This window comes from Neopsephotus bourkii, unplaced genomic scaffold (assembly GCF_033783945.1).
Source record: "Neopsephotus bourkii isolate Nb327-2 ecotype Australia unplaced genomic scaffold, CSIRO-AGI_Nbou_v1 NB_549, whole genome shotgun sequence".
NCBI classification, from domain to species: domain Eukaryota; kingdom Metazoa; phylum Chordata; class Aves; order Psittaciformes; family Psittacidae; genus Neopsephotus; species Neopsephotus bourkii.
The window spans coordinates 1,472,383-1,492,224 of NW_026901050.1; the positions used below are offsets into that span (position 1 = coordinate 1,472,383).

General features: G+C 39.1%; 1 protein-coding gene across 4 annotated transcripts; it reads left to right on the forward strand.

Moving 5' to 3' along the window:
- The first annotated feature begins 3,319 nt into the window (after positions 1–3,319).
- Positions 3,320–18,917, forward strand: OXNAD1 (oxidoreductase NAD binding domain containing 1). Of its 4 annotated transcripts, none has more exons than XM_061351041.1 (8): positions 3,320–4,174; positions 4,440–4,503; positions 7,995–8,101; positions 11,527–11,668; positions 14,774–14,810; positions 14,916–15,016; positions 17,767–17,875; positions 18,539–18,917. In XM_061351041.1, the coding sequence occupies exons 1-8, from the start codon at positions 4,050–4,052 to the stop codon at positions 18,691–18,693; spliced, it is 840 nt and encodes a 279-aa protein (XP_061207025.1). In that variant the 5' UTR covers positions 3,320–4,049; the 3' UTR covers positions 18,694–18,917. The 4 variants fall into 4 exon arrangements, with proteins under 4 accessions (XP_061207025.1, XP_061207026.1, XP_061207023.1 ...); XM_061351042.1 differs by having other exon boundaries at positions 14,919–15,016; XM_061351039.1 differs by having other exon boundaries at positions 3,320–3,922; positions 4,024–4,174; positions 14,774–15,016.
- Positions 18,918–19,842: the final 925 nt, after the last annotated feature.

Genomic DNA, 19,842 nt, shown 5'->3' on the forward strand with positions numbered 1-19,842 from the left:
CGCGACCTTGTCAAGGGGAAGAGCTGCTCTCGGTGGTGACCTGCAGGAGGGACAGTTTGTCCGAGGGGTGTCTCTTACCGGTCTATGTGCGTGCTCCTGGTGAAAGATTTCCTGTCCTGCTTGCTTAAGCATGCTTGCTTCCTTCCCCCTCAGCACTCACTTGGCTGTAGTTTATGTAGTAATTTTCTCTTTGGTGTGACACAGGCTAACTAAAAGTAGCTTTCTCCCTTCAGATAATACTGATGTAAGACTGACCAAAAGAAGAGATGCAGTTCTAGATGTCAAGCGATACTAACCCAGGGCCAGTGAGTCAGAGGATAAGGTGATTCGGAGAAAACTCCAGGAACAAACTTGCCAACAAAGTTTTCAAAGGCGAATGAGTGAATTGCTTGATTTTAAGTGAGGCGAAAAGTCATATACAAACACAGCACCCATTTCTGTCTGTGCAGGAAAGGAAGGCAGTATTTAGAGTGGACTAAGTATTTAGAAGGACTTGAGTAAGAAGAGAAAAAATTAAAGGGAGAACATCACTCTGGACAGGAGCTTGGGAGGCTGAAGCACTTGAAGGGCAGGCAAGTGGTGAAGGGCTGGATGAGTGAAGAAGGTTGCAGAGGTGATATGGGGGTGAGGCAATTTATGTTTCGTAAAGGCATGACTCGTATTTGTGTATAGTAAAGGAGAACCAGGATTTATTAAAAGAGATTTTGGATTGTGTTACTTGCAGAGGAAAAATTACAACTTATTTTTATTGTGACTTTCAGGATTGGAGCGTAATTGATGATAATGTAAAAGGAACAAGTATCTTGAACTACTGTTCTAGAGTTATTTTAATTTACAGTAGAGTCTCACTCTTAAAATAGTCTGTATCAATAGGATCTTTCAGCTTTGACTTCAGAGTTATAGCTGCTACAGTAAAATAAGACTGACATATTTTGTTTTTGGTGTTACGTATTGATATTGAACTTTTCTTTGGGGTTTTTTTGCATTTTTATGTGTAGAACTGAACACACTTGCTTCCTCAAGTGGTAGCAGGCGAAATGAAAATGAGGCCGGCCTTAAGTGACTGTCAACCTTGGCAGCAGCATGAAACGAAATGTGTAAAATACACAATCAACCTTTGTGCTGCATTTTAAAGTTAGGCCAGTTAATTTACCAGCAGATGTCGCTGCATTTAGTAGCAATTGACTGCAGAAAGGGTTTGGAAGGATTTTAAAAGAAATAAATAAGTAATCTCATTCTTTTGCCCCCAAAGCAAAGCATCAGGCATTATGTGGTTCATTTTGATGTTGTGGTGATTTAATTAAAGTCGTGGCTCTTGGTGTAAACAACTTTCATAAGAATGACCACTTTCAAATCTGGTTCGTTTTTACTTTGAATTAGTTAATGTGGTAGAGTGAAAAGCTTGAAATCACCACTCAAAAGTGAGAAGCCTAAAAAAAGATTACATAGATGGATATAACCAAGATGTGCTACCTGGTCATAAAATGATCTCATGAATTTAAGTAACTCAGTGATGTTTGAGCACTCTGGATTTACAGACTAAACATGCTGAGATAGAGGAATGTGGTTTCTTTAGTGGATGTGTACTTTTCCCTGCTAAAATATTTTAAGTTTGTTAATGCTTCTGTATCAATAGCTTCTGCACATTTGTGTGTAGAAAATGCTGAAGTATTTTGTTTAAATAGAGTACCCTGTGTGTGCTGTGGGGAAAAATAAAACAAGTAATTTTGCTCACTGGTGGTAGAATAATTTTAAATATTTCTGCTTTGAAAAGTTGCAAGCTGCTGTGGAATTAAATGCTAAAAAGCTATTAAAAATTATGGGCAGTTAAAAGCTGCAGGAAGTACTTATGCTTGAAAGTGGGCATTTTGAGCACTTACAGTAAATGTATTCCATTTCTGAGCAGCCTGATTTATGAAAGCTCTGCCTCCCATTTATACATGATTACAAACAGACAAATTACTGAGTGACCAGCCAACGCAGCTGTTAGTGAAAGCCCAGAGAGTATAGGCCTGATTAGTTAAACAAGCTGGATCGTTGCCATTTCAGAGGATTCAAGATGAAAAACAAAAACAGTTTGAAAATAAATTACATGCTTTAAAACAATGTGGGAAAAGACATGTAACTGGAAGTGGAAGATTAAGAGTGCTTTAAAGAAGCAAGGGGACTGCATCATAGACGTAATAGAATTTGATAGGTGGTGATAATACGATAGAGAATCATGCTAATCCACTTCAGGAAAAACAAAGACAGATTTACAAGCAATGAGAAATATCTCTTGGCTCACTATGAACCTATTCCTACGCTTGGTAAATGAGGGGTGTTTCTGACTTAGTTTGGGTATTGTATGTGTCATTTGCACTGTCAGAGCTGTATTTGAGTATGCAGTTTTGAAGCTTCACACCATGTGTCCATTGCAGTGCATGTAAGTCTCTGCCACTTGCTTAACTGGTTAGAGGTCTAAGTATTATGTCGGATATTTGGAAGAATGAGGGATTTACGTGTTTCTAAATAAACCTGTAAACAAAAAGTTTTATTTAATGTTTATAAAAATTTCCAACCAGAACCGTTTCTTTACCAATAGAAAGGGAATGTATATCCAGTGTTTGATCTTCTTTCAAACATAAATATTGTTTGAGCATTTAAAATCACCGATATGTTGGCTGGAAGGGACTTTTGAGTGTCATAGAATCATAGAATCGCAGAATGGTCTGAGTTGGAAGGGACCTTAAAGGTCATCCACTTCCAACCCCCTGCCACACACAGGGACACCTTCCACTAGACCAGGTTGCTCCAAGCCCCATCCAGCCTGGCTTTGAACACTGCCAGGGATGGGGCAGCCACAACTTCTCTGCCCCAGTGTCTCATCTAGTCAAAGCACTTGCTTGGAGCAGTACAGTTGATAGCACTGTATTAAGCCAACTCCATGTGTAGACTTTTGTACTACTTTAACTTCATGAGGTTTCTGTTTTCCAGCCCTGCAGCTTCTCAGTGCCTCTTTGAAGTGAAGCTCTACCATTCAGCATGTCAATTGTCCCTCTAATTTAGTATCATCCACAAGTTTGCTGATGGTACATCCTGTCTCATCCTCCAAGTTATTGCTAAATTTATTGAACTCTATCAGTCCTGAGGTACTGTTACTAGCCAGCAACTGGAGCAACTTGAAGCCATCAGGTCTTAAATTCTTGACTGACTAGGCAGTTTTCAACCATTCCAGCTGTCTGTCTGGCCTCAGTTACCTAATGTGTATGCCGTGGGAGATGGTGTCAAAAGCCCTCTAGGTCAGTCAGGGTGTACTGTATCCATTGCTGTCCCTTAGCTGTGTGACCACATTTCATCACAGTAGGTGCTCAGATCTACCAAATATAATTTGGTGTTGCTAAATCTGTGTTACATCTCTTTGATTACTTTCTACGCTTTCACACAGCTAAAGGGACAAGCTTTGAGCATGTCCCACACCAGTGGCTGAGGTGGTGTTGACTGGACGTAGGCAATGCTTGTTGCTTCTCTTAAAAATGACCACACATTGGTCCTTTTCCAGTCCACTGCAGACTTTCTCTGATAACTGTTTTTCATAGGTGACAGTTGCCTCACTAGCATGTCAGCTGTATCTCTTGGCAACCTTTGAGTGTAACCCATCTGGCTCTGCATTTGAATAAATCCAGCTTCTCTAGGCAGTTGCTGGCCCCACTCCTACTTATTCCTCTCCTTCCCAAACACTGCTGGTCTGGGTGCAGGCTTTGTCTGTGAAGACTGAGGCAGAAAAGGTGTTGAGTATTTCATTCTTTTCTACACAATCTGTGACATTTTCTTCCCCTTCAATTGATGGATGCACATTTTCACTTCAATTCTTTATGATACTTTTGTACTTTTCAGATTCCTTCTTGTTACCCTCTATGTCCATTGCTAGTTTCAGCTCCAGGTGAGCTTTGGCCTTTCTGATTTAAAGAAAGTAAAGGGTGAAAACAAGCCATGTCAAACAGTAAGTATTTCAGTTAACAAATAGTTATGTGTATTTTTCAGGAGCTGGTGGTTCTGGCCCAGTCATCATGGCTTGTGCTACTATTCATGTGGGTGTTCCTCAATTACTGAGAGGTGTCAGCAGAATTCTTCCCACTCATTCTGCACTGGTGGTGTTGAGGCACTCTGCTTTTTGTTACTACACAGTGAACAGGTGGGTTATCTACAGACAAAAACTTTTTTTACTCAAAGAGAATGTCATGGTAACACTGTCAAAATGAAGCTGACAAATTATTACAGACCTAGAAATACTTATTTAACTCCCAATTATATACTTTTACTTAATTCTTACTTAGATTTATGTCATCTGTAGTCCAGATTACACTGGTAAATTGTTATGTTAATAGAAATTCGTATCAGTAAGGGACAGTAGCACAGCTGTCAGAATGACAATTATCTTTGTTGGCTTTTTGTTGCAGCACAATAAAATCAAAAAGGAAAATGGATCATCTAGAGAGGACAGCAAACAATTTTCGCCAGGAGGTTAGTGTTCTGTTCTTTACGATGTAAGTAATTTTTTTTGTGTGTGAAGAAACTGGGTAATTACGTTTGGTTTCATATTGTCTTCTGCTAGAGTCTGTTTTACTTCTTTTTCTCCTCATTTTTTGTATTTGATACTGTTATAAAAAGAAGTGTATTTTGTAGGCAATGGGTGGAATGTAATGAGTTATAAAAGCTGTGGGTGATGTTTAATTTATGTTGGACAGGAAATTTGATAGAATTCTGGCCAAGTTTTTGGATTCTGGTCAGTTACAAAAGCACACAGATACCCATGATCTCTACACATACTTCTCAGTTTTTTATGGATCTCTATAATTCTGGTTCAAAGTTGAAACTAAAGACTGTGGAATATATCCTTTTATAACATAGGAGGTAAGATTAAAAAGTGTTGACATTTTGAAGGGAGAGATTATAGACACTTATAAAAAGGATCTTTAGTTTGTATCTAATCTAATTCACGCACAAGGAACATAGATTATTCTCCACCAAAATCCACAAGTGCTTATTCTGGATCTTGGTTTTGTGCAGTAAGCAGTCATTTTCATAACATTCAGAGGTGAACATAGTCTTGTATTTCTTGCAGGTATTTCCTTCCTGTAATTAGCTAAAGTATATGTTTAGAAATCTTTTAATACTAGGAGAATATGACTTCAATTCTCAAAAATGTTTCAATAGCAAAACAATTCTGCATTTTTCTTAGACTTTTCAGGATTAGTAGGGCACTTTTTCTACTGAAAAAATCCCATCTTTAATTCCCAGGAGCTGGGAAACAGTGCCACATTTTTCTCCATTATTTAGTTAGCTTCTCTGTCTTGAATAGGCAGAGACAGGACAGGCCAGTCTTGCATGTGTCATGCGGCAGGGCAATCTATTCTCACACTACACAGATGTTAATGTGCATTAGCGTGCATAATTTAGTCCTTCTCTCTGCTAGATTCTTCCCTAACTATAGTTGAGAATACGTCACAGTGAATTCCCTTCTCAAAAGGAAGCTGGGTGGAGGGGGTATGTAGGTAACCTCCCAAACCTGAACATTCAGAACTTGTTACAGGCTGCAGATGGATAAGACAAATGCAGCCTTGTGCTGCCTATTACCAGAGCTGTCAAGGTGTAAGCCAGCTTTAGGAACTATGTGTCTCAGAGCTGTGCCTGAGCTACTCACAGCTAATGTCAGCTCTTGAGTACAAATTAGCATTGCATGTGGACATACAGCTGCTCAGGAGAATCCAATTTATGCCAGATTAACTCAGTACATGGAGAAAATCAGTGTAGAGTCAGGCAGAGGTAGACGCACATTCTTCTTTGCTTCTGGCATGGAAAAAGTGATTGCACTTTTGAGTTTTGTAACCATGTTTATTTTATTTTGGGTATTTCTCATTGCTTGGGTTGCTTAGAATTTATGCTGAGCAGAAAAAGTAGGTACCTGGAAAATGTGTGGAAAATGGGTCCTTATGAGGTGTTGAAAGCCCTAAGGTTGAACAGGGAATGGGAACTGTAAGGCTGTAGGAAGAGAAGGAAGCTGTATGGGACAGATAAAAGAGCAGGGCTCAGTTCTTGCTACCACAAATTTTCCACATATCGGAGGATTGTGGTGTTTCCCTTTTTTTTTTAATGCTTGATTTATTTTTTGTTACTTCATTTGTGACCACTTTAAAATCCTCTTTTTTTTTTTTTTTTAATCCTCTGCTTGGTTTTGAATTCCATGTAATCAGCAGTTGGCTTCCTTCAGTCTGTATGGCCTTGTTTGGCCATTTCGGTCCTGTAGAAAGATGAAAGAACCATAGATTTGTGTTGTGTTAGTGTACATGCTACACATCGTTCCTGTTGAGGAGCGGTAATGTGAAGGACCAGGAAAAGGAAAAACTGCCAAACGCTTTCTTGAAATACAAAGTCTGGAGTCCTGTGTCCTCCTCCTTCTCTCTGCAGCCTTGGTTTGGGCCAGTTGGATACTCTTGTGATTGGTTTGTACTGGTTTGTACTTTGTACAAAGTACTACTTTGATCACCCTCGCTCAAATTTCATTTCTGTAATAATTTTATACTGATGAATTAAATTTCCAGTGCTCTTTTAGATCTACCAGCCAAAGAACAAATTAGGGAGTGTGCTGAGGAGTAAAAAAGGGAATGAAGAAGATCCAAATTTAATGTCCATTTCCTGCACTTATGGTTTCCTCCCTCAGAATAAGCACGGAAGTCATGGGTCTGGCATTTCTTGTTAACTTAGAGTGATTGCATTCCCCATTTAATACTGTCTGCTAAAGTGGAAAAGAAATGTATGCTACTTCATTTTAAATTGGCACGTGTCCTGCTGTTTAATGGGACAGTGGATGTGTTCAGATGTTGCCTTATGAATAAATTAATTTCCTGCCATGTGTTTTAAATTAGAGCATAGTTGCTTAAAGTTTTGGGGTTTGTTTTTTTTTCATCTGTTTGATCTTACACAAATGAGAAGTGGTGGAGTTGCGGGGGTATTATTAGTGTTTCCTGGTGTGGTAAATGACACCAGCATTTATTAACAAAGCAAAATCTGTATATTGCCCTGTGTAGAAAATACTTAGGGTATTGCTTTCTTTGTAGAGGAAGAACATTAATAACTATAACTCAAAAATACCTGAAAGGGAAGATCAGGGAGGGGGTGAAAAATCCATGTTGTACTGATAGGCATCAAAGAGTTGAAGTGGGATGCTCCCCGTGAACAGTCCTATTGCAAAATCTGCTTTTCATTTAGAAAAGCTTTATATTTCTCTTAATTCTTATTTAAACTCTTTAAAAGTGGTGTCAGGTCTGGCTCTTGCATCCTTCCCTGTCTGGTTGCCAAACAAAAATTCTTCTGTTAACTAGCAATGAATGCTTGAGTTACAGTTTTCTTGTCTTCATACATGTGGTCAAATGGGTATGTGTGTAAATGCAGTAACACAAGAGTTGTTGGTTTGTTGATTGATGTGTTTTGCTGATGGGTTTTTTCCTTAATTCTCTATGTATTAATGCATAATCTTTCAGTAATGCATTTAACTACTTAAAACTAGATACAGATCTGGAATTCTTCAGTAGCAGCTGATCTTGTACAGGTTTTCTTTGTCAGTCTTTATATCAGAGATCCTTTTACTTTGTTGCTGAAAGATACAGGAGTGATTGCTTGTACAGATGTCAAAAGAGTCTGAGAAGTGATAACTAGCAATTGCTTCTCTTTATTGTTACATTCTCTAACTGCAATAAGTTAGTGTACAATCTTTGAATAACCCTGACAAAATGACAGCCACGGTGGACATTAAGTAGAAAACTATTTCTCCATTTGGTGACTGTGTAAGTGAATCCATTTTTGTTTCTCTACCTCAGTGAAAAAATATTGGTGCTTTAGGTAATGACATGCCACAGACACCCATCATTTCACGTGTTCTCTCATACACAGATTTCTTGAGTACTTTTGCTGCAAATGATCTCTATGTAACACAAGGTCTTACTTTCTTTTGTTAGGTAATTTCACAAGCAAAAGTGTGTGGAATCAGCAATGAATCAGAGACAGTCAAAAGGCTTCGTCTGGCTATCACAAATAAAGATTTTACTTTCAAAGCAGGACAGTGGTAAGATCTTCAAGTATTTGAGACGAAAATTACTAGCAGAAGTGCAATGTAACAGAATATTAAAACGCCTCTGATACTTGAGCCTTGGAAAAAATTCTTAATTGATATAATACAATGTCTTCTTACTGGGTGCTCTGTCAACCAGCTGATACTTGGCATAATTTTAAAGCAGCCATTATTAAATATGCTAATAGTAATTTTAAAAAGAGCAAAACCTGCTAATTCTTTAAATGTTCAGTTTGATTGTTTGGTATTTTCCTCTGGCTTATGCATATTACATTGTTTCTTCAAGAGTACTTTGAAGTACACTGCACTTCATTCTGCAGGCTGTCTTTACTGTCTTTATTTACTAGTTAGTTATATGGTGGAGCTGAGACTGCTCATTCACAAGTTACTTAGTTTGGGTTTATAATTAAATCAGAATTGCCTGTTAACTTTTATTTCTTGCCCTAGAAGTTTCCACCCTGAAAATTAAGCCTGTTAGGTCCGATTAATAGATAAATATAGATAAGCAAACCTGAAAATAAAAAACCCTGGAATTATTAAGCCTTTGAAATAAGGAGCTGTTTGTTTAAGCAACTTTAATGGGTTTTTTCCTTGGGAAATAGTAGGTTTTCATGTTTGTCTTCATTCCTTGTTAAAATGCTCCCACTCCATCATTTTTTTTTTTTTTGTCCCTCTTAGAAATTAATTTAAAACTAGGAGTAGTTGCTTCTGGCATTGGGCATTTAAAGGTTCCTGAACTTTTTATTGGCTTAGGCCATCTGAAAGTGGTTTTGCTGGAATCAAAGTATAGCTGCTAGGGTATTAACAGCATATGTTACTCATGTAGTGTTAATATGCTGGCTTTTAAATTTAGAACCAGAACACAAGATGTTGATTGCAATAATTTGTTTGTGGAGTAATTTGCTGCAGTTTTTGCACATGTGCAGTGACTCATACTAAATTCTTGCTTGCCACTACTTGGAAATTGCATTTACCCTCCAAAAATGCTGTAGAAATTATCATGTCGAAAAGGGAAAGCTTTAATTATAATTACTCTTTTTCTTTTTCTTCTTCCTTGAAAGTATTCTATTGTAAGGTATACAGCAACTTTTCTATACTTGTAGCTATAAACTGTGGTTGCATTTTTTGATGAGCGCTGCAAAACATGAGGCCACAATTTCCTGAGTAGAAAAGGCCAACTTGTTAGAATTTGCTATAGTAAGACGTTACAAAGATTGTCACCAAAATGTGTATGTTTCTTGAAAGTGTTGTAATTACCAAGTTTTTCAGAAGCAAGAGTGAATTTGTTTTGTAAGCATGCTGACATATAGTGGTCTTGATCTGGTTTCAAGTAATAATGAAGAGACTTGTTGCTGTTGCCCATTTTGATTTACTAAAACATGCACTGAGGTATATGTGTGTTATAAATACTTTGAAGAAGTAGTGTTATGCTTTTAATGTTTCTGATCAAACAATTGCGAATTATTGTTTGTTTCTCAAAGATTTGGCTTTTCCCTTAAAAGGAGGGAAATGAAAAAACACCGCCAAAACTATTTTACATCTCTTCAGACCTTAACTTGTTGTGGGTTTATATAGTTTGGTTTTTTTGTTTCCTCCCTCCCCCCTCCCACTGCTCTTCTTACTTCATCTGTCACAGATAGCATTTCTTTAGGGAGTCCTCTTACCTTTCCTACGCACAACTAAGATGAGGCAGGCCATCAGAAATAGAAGCCAGTCCATTATAATAGGTATACCATGCCCTGAAATGTCATATAATTGTGTAACTGGGAAAGAAATACTAATATAAAAAGAAACATACACCTACATTAGTATTTTAGAAAGGCAAAAAGTACATTTGAGTTGGGTTTTACAGCAATGTTTGGTTTTGTATGTATGCTTCCTCAGCAGGCATAAATAATATTTCACTTATATTCAAGCAGAACATTTTGATTTAAATGTAAGCTGTTACTTTACAGCATAAATGTAATTTCCTTTTTCCATTAACATAAGTAGTAAGATTATTTTCCACCAGAGGGTAGTAAAGAGCTTTAGTAGCATCTGGAGGTGTTCTTTGATACAATAAATGCTGCAATACAAGAGTCCTTTCTAATCTCTTAGATCTTTATTACCTAGAAAGCTGAGCCCATGGTCAGTGGGGCTGCAGAAGCCTTCTCAACTGTCTTTGTTACTGACCTTTCATTTGCGGTCAGATACCTTGATACACCATCAAGCATAAAGTTAAAAGTGGTGTCACTGTAATATCGTGTATATCACTGTACATGCTTCAAGAGAAAGAGAGGAACTCTTTCTTTGAAGGGTGAAGCTTTGTGGAGATTAAGCAGACAAGATTCTTTCTTTAAAAGCAGTGATCACCATGAGGAATACAGCCTTACAGTCTGTATTTCTTGTTGTATTCTCATTTAACTAATACTGAACCAGCCTAACTCGGGCTTGGATTGCATAATGATTCTGTAGTACTTGGTGTTGCTTACCTGTCTACTTGGTTCCTCAGTGGAACAGCACAATTAAACATTAGTTTTCTTTTGAAATACAGGGAGTTTGTCAAGTACTGTAGAAAACCAAAGTATGTAAACACGTATGCAACACAGAGGAGTTTAAACGTTAGATCATAAACCAGCTTCTAACTTTTCCTGATGCTATTTGCAATATGAAAGCCTTACTTTTATGAAAATAAATTATAGCTCATATGTGTTAGTGACGTGCCCTCCCTACTCTCTAACTGCTGGTGTGCAAAAGCTTAGCCACGTCTTGCCTTCTAATCTGTAGAAACCCGTGTCTGGTTTACTTCAACTGTAAAAAACTTGCAGTGATTTATTCCGAATTCCTCGCAAGAGACGGCTGCCACCAGAGGGCACCGCAGGTAAAGCAGTGCTGCTGCTAGGCACTGCCTTCTCACGTGGGGAATTCTGTGCAGACTGAGGTATTTCTTCAGGTATTTCATATTTCCTGAAAATGAAAGTGTTTAATCTAAGGTCACTTCCCTAAAATTAGTTTCCCAATCTTCTTATGCTGGAAAAATGAAGAGCCCATCAAAGGGACCAAAAGGAGTGGGATTTAAGCCACTCTCTCAGACCGTATTGTGGTTTTGGTTTAATACGCAAATAATTTATTTAAACACTTAGAATTCCAGCGGTCTGTTGTAAGATGTGGCATCTAATGCTAAAAGCAGAATGGTTTAAAAACCTGCTAGTTTAACAAAGGTGGTGACGTGTTTCTAGGTGAAAATAATTCTAAGGAAATGGCATTACTCAAGATTAAGTCCTTCTTTGGAAAAGCTGTGTTATGGAAATGAAGATGTGTTTGTACAGGAAGGATAACTGAAGCAAGGGCAGCCATGTGATTGTGGTTATTGTTCTCCATGTTTGGGGTTGTTGGCTTTTTATGTGTCTTTTAGACTTTTGTTTCTGGTCTGTTTTTAGGGTTGATTTCTTTATTCCTGGAATGTCTGTAGTTGGGGGATTCTCAATGTGTTCAAGCCCTGGCCTGTTGAAACGAGAAGGAATATTAGAGCTGGCAGTAAAGCACACTGATCATCCTCCTGCCCACTGGATTCACACTGAGGTAAATAAGACTCTCAGATCTGGCTGCTTTTTTATCTTTCTTTATTTTTTTGGGGAGGGGGAATATGGCGGGACTGGTGTGTGTGATTTCAGGCCACATTTTGCTATTAACTGCAAACCTCTCATTGAATTATTAAACCATTTTTAATACAATGTAAATCTTCAAATCTTTTGTTCAGTAAGGGACTGAAATTGGATGTTAAATTGGATGAAACCCCTCTGTTCTAATTTGTGTCCCTGAGAGCAGGCTGTGTTACACATTGCAGAGTTGCATCTGGTAACTTGCCATGGTTCCTGCCTATTTCAACAAATACAAACTGGAATCATTGTCAGATGAATACAAATAGAGATTATTAAGGGGGAGCAAAGGGAGATATTTAGATCAGTTTTTCTGAAATGATAAGCCAGCAGAATACTTCAGAATTTCTATAGTATTTGTTTAAACATGCGATGTTTTTGTAATACTGGCATAACCCAAGGCTTGACTTTGCTGCGTTAAAAGTAAAGTCTGACACTTTGGCCTCTTGCAGTCTCTCGTTTGTCCATTTACCCCATTTAGTTGTAATCAGAAGAGTCCTATTTCTGTTGCTGATCATATTTCATAGGTGATCTGTCCTATCAGCTCTTGTTCTTTTCACAACCACATGTGATCTGTCCTATTTACTGTTCCCGGCCTGGCATTTATATTTCTTCAGTGTGAATGCAAAGTTTGAATTGTCAGATTCTTGTAAGCTTACAAATGCTGCAGTTTTGTTCGGTGGCCAACACTTATAATAAACATTGATGCAAATTTACTAAACTTGAGAACATGCAGAGTGGTGCTAATCTAGTAGTGAGCATGTGACCATCCACATGGTGGATTTTAACTGGTGTCATATCAAGTTATCTCCACTGGAACATAAACAGAATAACCTTTGTGCAGTGTTATGCACGGCTTGGAGTGCACGTGCCAGCAGACCCTGTAATGCCTAAGAGGTTTGTCTGGTATTTGATACCGCTCCTTAAGAGAATATGAAAGCCTACCTTCATCATCTCTGAAGACTCTTCTGGGATTTTTGATGCTGTAAATCACTTTGCTGTTGCTGAGTTTTCTGGATGGATTCATAGGAAAATCTTTAGTTAGCTGGTAAGCTAAGTCAAACCTGATAATCCTGTGGAGAAACCTCCAGGGTACATATGGACTCTCCTAGCTAAACAAAAGTGAATGCTTTTCCTTAGGAAAGAAGAAGAAAATAGCAACCCAGAATTTAGAAGGTTGCGTATGTGATGAGAAAAGTCTGGTACTTAATTGTTTAAAAGTTAGTTCTAAAAGAAGGTACCTCAGGGTAAAAGATGTTATGGAAATAGTACTCATTTACTCACTGTTCCTGGGTTTTTAGGGGTATTTAATTTTTAATACTACTATATATAAACCCCTAATTTTTAGCACAGTGCATTTTATCGCTGTAGGGATTCATAGCCTTTTTGTTAGAAAAACATACATGTAATGTATTGATTGCTTCACTTCTCTGCATAAACTGTTTCAGTGCTCTATGTACAAAGTGGGCAAAAGGACACTTTCTCACCATATTACTCCAGAGTCTTATTGTTTGGCTTTTTTTCTTGAATATTGACTCACTGTTACCATTGCCATGGCCGAAGCACTGAAATATATAGGAGACTCCTGGTTAAGAGAGATTCTTCCTGTGTGCAGTGTCCAGTCTTGATGAGGTCTGGCTGGTTAAGGAGGCAGATCAGATAATAATGAGATTGTTTCTCCCTAAAAATGTCTATTTCCATAAAGGGTATTATGTCCTATGTACTCCTGCCACAGGAATTTGGAGCACTTCTGGACTCGTGCATCTCTGAACCAGAATAAAACAGGGGAAAGCTTGGCAGTGTACATTGGAAAGGGGAAGACAAATTAGTTTTAGCTAATGAATGCTGATTGTCTTACACCCTCACTGAGAGCAAATGCTGCATGCAATAATTAAGGAAGGCAGGAAACTTGTGTTTACTGGCCATGCTCACCACTTCAGGAACCTCTGTGTTGTGTGCAGTACGTGTGTCCAAAAGCCACCTCCCTCTTTCTGGTAGAATTGTTACGTGTTTCGACCTTTGCTTACTGCACACTTGTCATTAATGGAAGTGCTTTTGTTCAATTACCGCTTCCCGATATCGGCATTTTTTTGAGGCAGTTTTTTTGCTCTGTAAGTGATTCATTGCAGGTTTTCAGCAGTTCTTGTAGCTTTCCTTTTTTCCTTTTTTGCTTCTCCTCCTTTCCCATCTTCTTTGGTTTCCTCTGCTCTTCATTTTTTAAACCCACTGTACGGCCTGAAATGAATTCTGTTTTCAGCTCCAACTTGTTCTGTCAGCTTGCAGTGAGGTGGGAGAACTTGCCTGACTTCTCTGTACTGTAGTTTCACCCTTCATTCTGGGATGCGGCGCTGGCTTACCAAGAATATACTGACCCAATTGGGGATTTTTTCTTGAAGCTTTAGTTTTCCATGTATCAAAATAACACACTTTGGCAAATTTCTCCAAGAAAGAATTTCTTACGTACAAGTGGAGAGGAGCAGAGGTGGTTTTCTCCTTATCCTGCAGCTCTGAAGTTGGAAATGCCAAAGGGGTTCTGCAGGAATATTCTCATGGGTACTTGCTTCACTTTGAGTGGTTTTTATTTTTCAGGAATGGGGATGGAAAAACCTGCATCTGTGCCACTCATTCTGGCTTCCTTCTCTGACCTCATAGCAAGGCCTCTTTTGACATGAGACTGGGTTTGGGTAAAAGTGTGATCTCACATGTTAACCTTGGGTTTTCACAACCACTTCTGGCTATGGAAAAATTCTTGCATGAATCACTCCTGTCCCAGCTCTTGGGGGGGAGAAGGGGGAGTCACCATCCTGCCTTACCAGAGAGTGAAACTTTTGAAAGGAGAACTAGATCCCTAGAGACGCTGAAGCAGATTAAAACAAACGTGGTTTCCAGCTCTCTGAGGTATTTCAGCTTTCCCTCACTGGTCAGTACAAATCCCAGCCCAGAGAGTCTTGTGACTGTGGTGTAAGAAGAAGTGTATTTCAGCTTTTGCTTTGAGTTTTGAAAGTAAATGTCTTCTTTTCCATCCTAGTGTGCTCTTGACTCGGAAGTTGCCCTGCGAGTGGGAGGTGATTTCTTCTTTGATCCTCAGCCTGGTGACTCCCCTGTAAAACTAGTGCTGATAGCAGGGGGTGTTGGAATTAACCCATTGTTTTCTATACTGCTGCATATAGCAGATCTGCATGGATACCAAGAAGGTAAAGGAAATGGATACAAAATCGGAACAGTGAAGCTGTACTACAGTGCAAAAAATTCAGGTCAACTCTTATTTAAGGTAAATTAAAAGCTGGGTTTTTTTTTAATGTAGATCTCAGGTACTCAGCTATTAGTGTGTGTATCGTCCTGTTGCCAAATTCCAGAGAGCCCCTCTGTGGAAGACACTGCACAAACACATCCAAATTCACTTTATGCTTCAAACCCCATGTGTGTTTTGTTACTTATGCCAGTGGACAAATGAAACGCGTTACTGGACATACCTGGTCTCATTGACTCCAGTAACTCAGTTATATTTTACTATCATGTCATAAAAGCATTATAGTATATGAAAGATTATATAATACATATACACACACTAATAGTATGCATAATGCTGTATGCTAAAACACTGTAACCACATAGTCTCAGTATAGATTGTATTGAACTTAAAGACTAGCAAGAGCAACTACAGCCAAAGGAGATAGCTCCCAATATAATATGGGAGCTTTATTGATAATGCATTAGTTTAGTTATTATTGGGTGCTAGTATATGAATGAAAGATTTATACCTGCTTGTAAAATTGCTCATACAGTGTGTCAGTAACATTTACTTAGCAGTTAAAGATCAGTTGTCACACTCAGCCATTAAGGGTCACCGGTAACATTGTAGGGTCAAATTAGCAGAGTTTCTGTAAATCATCCCTAATGACTGAAGTTTCTTTTGAAGTATTGAAAGATTTTGATTGTAAGAAAGAGGTGAAAATCTATCATCGTGTGTAGGATCCATCATTACTTTTTCTTTTGTATTGGCACTGTGATTGATTGCTTTCTTCAGAAAATCATGTTTGTTAGAAGCACTGGAACCCATCTACTCTTCTGTTTGGCCAGCTAGTATCTCCCAGCCTGTTCTAAGCATGCACTGAATTTGTTTCAGTGCAGGAGCTACCATTTCAGAAGTGTCACTTCAGCAGTGTTATGACAGCAAAGCTTTTATGTTAATGCTTCAGGGACAGAAGAGAGCACAATAATGGCACAGTGCTTAAAGTACATCCTTCCCCTCAAGTCCAGAACATGTATATGGAATATCTCCTGTGCAGAGGATTGAGGAATTGAGGATCCCTCGAGTCTATGCCGTTGTGAGATACATCTGCACAACTCTCCAGGAGGAACTGCTTGGTTGTCACTAATGGTTTGAAGGACCAGTTCCCTACAGAAGCAGCTGTGTGTAGGCTGACAGGCATGGAGGACGATGCTGATGTAATTGGTTTAATTCCCATGTTGGCTGTGCTGTCATTTCACAGGCAGAGGCACTGCATGTGCTTCTGGAGATCCTGTTGTTTAAAATGGCAGAAGCATACAGTGTTAGAATGACAAGAGATGGCATCCTAACTTTGCTACTGTGAGATGGCAGTTAGCTGGGCTTTCCTGATTTCATGTGGACTGAATCTGACCTGTATTTCCTTATTGTGGCTGGGATGCTGGGGCTAGGCCTTTTTCCTCAGGGAATTCCCTTAGTGATCCAGCTTCATTATGTACACTAAATCACCAGGCTGCAAAGAGCTGATGAGCTGTTGAAATTCTCCTTCATTCCATTTGAGAGCCTGTCTCTTGCCTTAGGATACTAGAAAATGGTACTTTGGTGGTTGATACCATGGGTGTATTTGCCACTTTGTGTTCATGTCACTGAGTTAGAGATTAGGGTTACTAAAAGGTGTTGTGAGTGACTGCAGGATTATTTAAGCAGGTTAAGACCTACCTTAGGCACGCTTTGGCCTAGTCCTAGGACTTCAAGAGGACATGGTTAGTTTCCAAGGTGCTATTAAATTCTACATTTTTCCACATGAGGAGACTGAAGTTTAGAGTCGCCTCCAGAGCAGTGAAGGCAGGTGCTGGTGGAACAGTGAATGGCACTGTCGGTCTGTGCTGCTTGTCACCCTGTGGCATCTTAGGAAATCAGAAACTAGATTTGTCTGTAAAATACAATCTGTCTGGGGGCTTGTGTTAAGTAACCTATGGCAGACTGTCCACTGTAATAACTAGTGAGTAAGCAAACACATAACAAAATGAGCTAATTTACCAGTTCACAGTGTAGACATTAATTTTTGTTTCAGGGTATTTTAAGAAAGAAGTTCCAGTGTCCATTCCTGCAGTGAAAATCCGAACTAGCACGGAGTCCAGGCAGTAACTGCATCTTGGGTTCAGAACTGAGTGCAGCATCTGACTGACAGATTGATTTATTTTCTACTGTGATTTGAACTGCAGCCGCTGGGGTTTTGGTGGGAACTATCACAGCTGTGACTTGAGGAACTGAAAATTACAGTTCCTGTGCTGGAAAAATAGCATTAGCATTACACTGTAGTTGGTTTTCACTGGAGAACATGAGAGAAAGAGTAAAGAGTCCAGTAATCTTACCAGATAAAGCAGACAAGACTCAAAAAGTTCCTAGCAAGTGGTAAAGGCACACCGCAGTTTTGGTTTTTAAATGGAAAACCCATGGATGTGGAAGGATCTAAATAATGAGAATTTGTATGTGGAGGAAGTCAGGAAAGGACATAAATGGTTCTTGGGTCCAAATCTTACAAATTGCAACCTAGTATAAAATAGGAGAGGCACACTGACAACACAGCTGGCAGTGTCTTCACGTTCCAGTTATGGAAATTCCATGTACATGTGCAGGTCAGTGCTGTAAAGTGAAGTCCATTGAGGTCTCAGTGCAGAAATGCAATAGTCTTGGTGCTGGGTCATAATCACCAGTGTTGTGGGGCCGTGGGCAGACATCTGCTCTGATTTACTGGCCTGTGGTGTAAGCGAGTGTGTTTAACATTACAGAAAAACATTCTTGGTTTGATGAATGCATTTCCGGGAAAGATCATGTGTCACTTCCACGTCACCCAGCAGAGCTCACCCATCTGTGAAGAGCTTCGGCCACACGTTACAGGTAAAGATCATGGCAAGGCACAGCCATGATAACTACAGTCTAAATTTGATTACATCCTAGAGGATGAAGTTAAATGCATAATTTAGCTGTATGCATAGTACTATTTTTACATGTAAAGATTCAAAATGAGATGCAAGTTAAACCTAAATAATTTCACTGTATGTATTGTGCTTTGCAGAAACATTTTACCTTCGCAGTTTTTGTTTTCGTTTCTAATAACCTTTCTCTGTTAATTCCAAGCTTTATACAATAATTTCCCACTACAAATTTTATTCCAGCAACTATTAAGCAAAGTGTTTACTTTGCTGAAGGTGGGATTGATGAAGGAGAAGCTAACTGCTTCTAAGGGACACTTCACATTTCCCTTTCTGTTGCATCTGTGTTAGAGATGCCTATTGTTTTTCATCTGAACGTGGGATTTTTAGTCATACGTAAACCATGTTCCTCTTCAGTGACTGAATGCCCTGTGCCTTCGAACTGGAAGTACTGAAATCCCCTGAAGAGCAAATGGGTTTGGAAGCCTCCAATCTCAGTAGCAATTATCCTTCAACAGACCAGGCATTTTTAAGAGACGAGAGCTTAAAATACCTCAAACCAGTCATTCTGTTTGAAATTACTTCCCCGTTAATATTTCTTTTCTCGTTTCCTACTTCTTTTTGTCAGAGGGAAGAATATCTGAAAAGGACCTAGAAAAACATGTATCCAGGGATACTCTATGGTACATCTGCGGTCCACCTCCGATGATAGAATCCATATCCAAACTCCTGTCTGACATTGGTGTTCCTAGAAACTGTATTTTCTTTGAGAAATGGTGGTAGTGACACCTGCTGAACAGAGAAGATGATACTGGTTTTTTTTCTAGTGTATTTTGATAAGCTAAAATGTACAGAAATGGACTATTAATTATTTGGAAGATTCTATTTCACACAGGAAGATGTCCTCAATCATGAGAATGTTCCTTTAATGTAACTGTAATACAACTGTAATGCTGCTGCTTTTGGGGGGGAAATGATTTTATATTAAAGACATCAACTCTTCTGTTTTTTTGATGGGCTGCTTAACTTCTTACGGGTAGCAGCATATTTTCACTTTATGCACTTGTTTGTTAGTCAGCTTCTTGAAAGCCATGGAGTGCCTGATTCAGCAGTTGCAGAGAAGTAGTTGTGCAGAAGGGCCAGGTAAGTGTATAACAAATAATAATTCAGGCCACAACTCCTGATTCTGCTCCAAGCTGTTGTGCTAATGACAACACACTGCCTTCCCCAGGTCTGTATCCTTCGTTTATAGAAGTCAAGTTGCCGTGACTTCCCTCTTGCCACGTCTTCTTAAAAGAAACCCCCCTGCCTTTTATGTGGTTTATTTAAGTAAGGCAACTGTGCTGACAGTAGAAGACATGTTTTCATAATCAGACTCAGACCTGAGCTAGGAGTGTTGAGTGTTAGCCTCTGATGGAGCTGGATGGGAGTTACTCACGGGAACCTGCCTCTCTTGCTGGTGCTGTGAGTGCCCATCCAGCTTGAACTTGTACAGGCTGCGTCCTCTAAAGCAGCTGGGGCAGGGCACCTCCATAATCCTGCTGCAGCACTGAGTCTGTCTCAGTCTCCAGGAGATACCTGTTCTGTTTGGAAAAGAGTCTCTGAAGAGTTTGCACTTTCAAGGTAGGAGTGTACCTCTGGGTGCAGTGACTGACACTGGGTCCCTTCCTGAATGAAGCTTCTTCCTCTGACTTGTAGAAAAACTCATCCTAGCAATGATGAGACTAACAAAAAGCCATAATGAGTTTGTTAAACACCACTGTAGGCAGTTCAAGTCCTTAAGTGATGGAGATTCCCACTGTACATTTGAAGACCTCCATAAGGAACATTTAAATTACTAAAAAGCTTAGATTATTATTGAATTTCAAAAACGCTAAAAAGATGTAAGGCCTTCTCTTTGTTAGCGCCTCCTTCCCTTGAGTTACGTTTCAG

Bases quoted from the DNA above. Each gene is read 5' to 3' on its own strand.
- OXNAD1 (XM_061351039.1), top strand. From the start codon at position 4,050: ATGGCTTGTGCTACTATTCATGTGGGTGTTCCTCAATTACTGAGAGGT. The intron at 4,504-7,994 runs GTTAGTGTTCTG...TTCTTTTGTTAG, and splicing joins CAAACAATTTTCGCCAGGAG to GTAATTTCACAAGCAAAAGT. The intron at 15,017-17,766 runs GTAAATTAAAAG...TTAACATTACAG, and splicing joins CAGGTCAACTCTTATTTAAG to AAAAACATTCTTGGTTTGAT.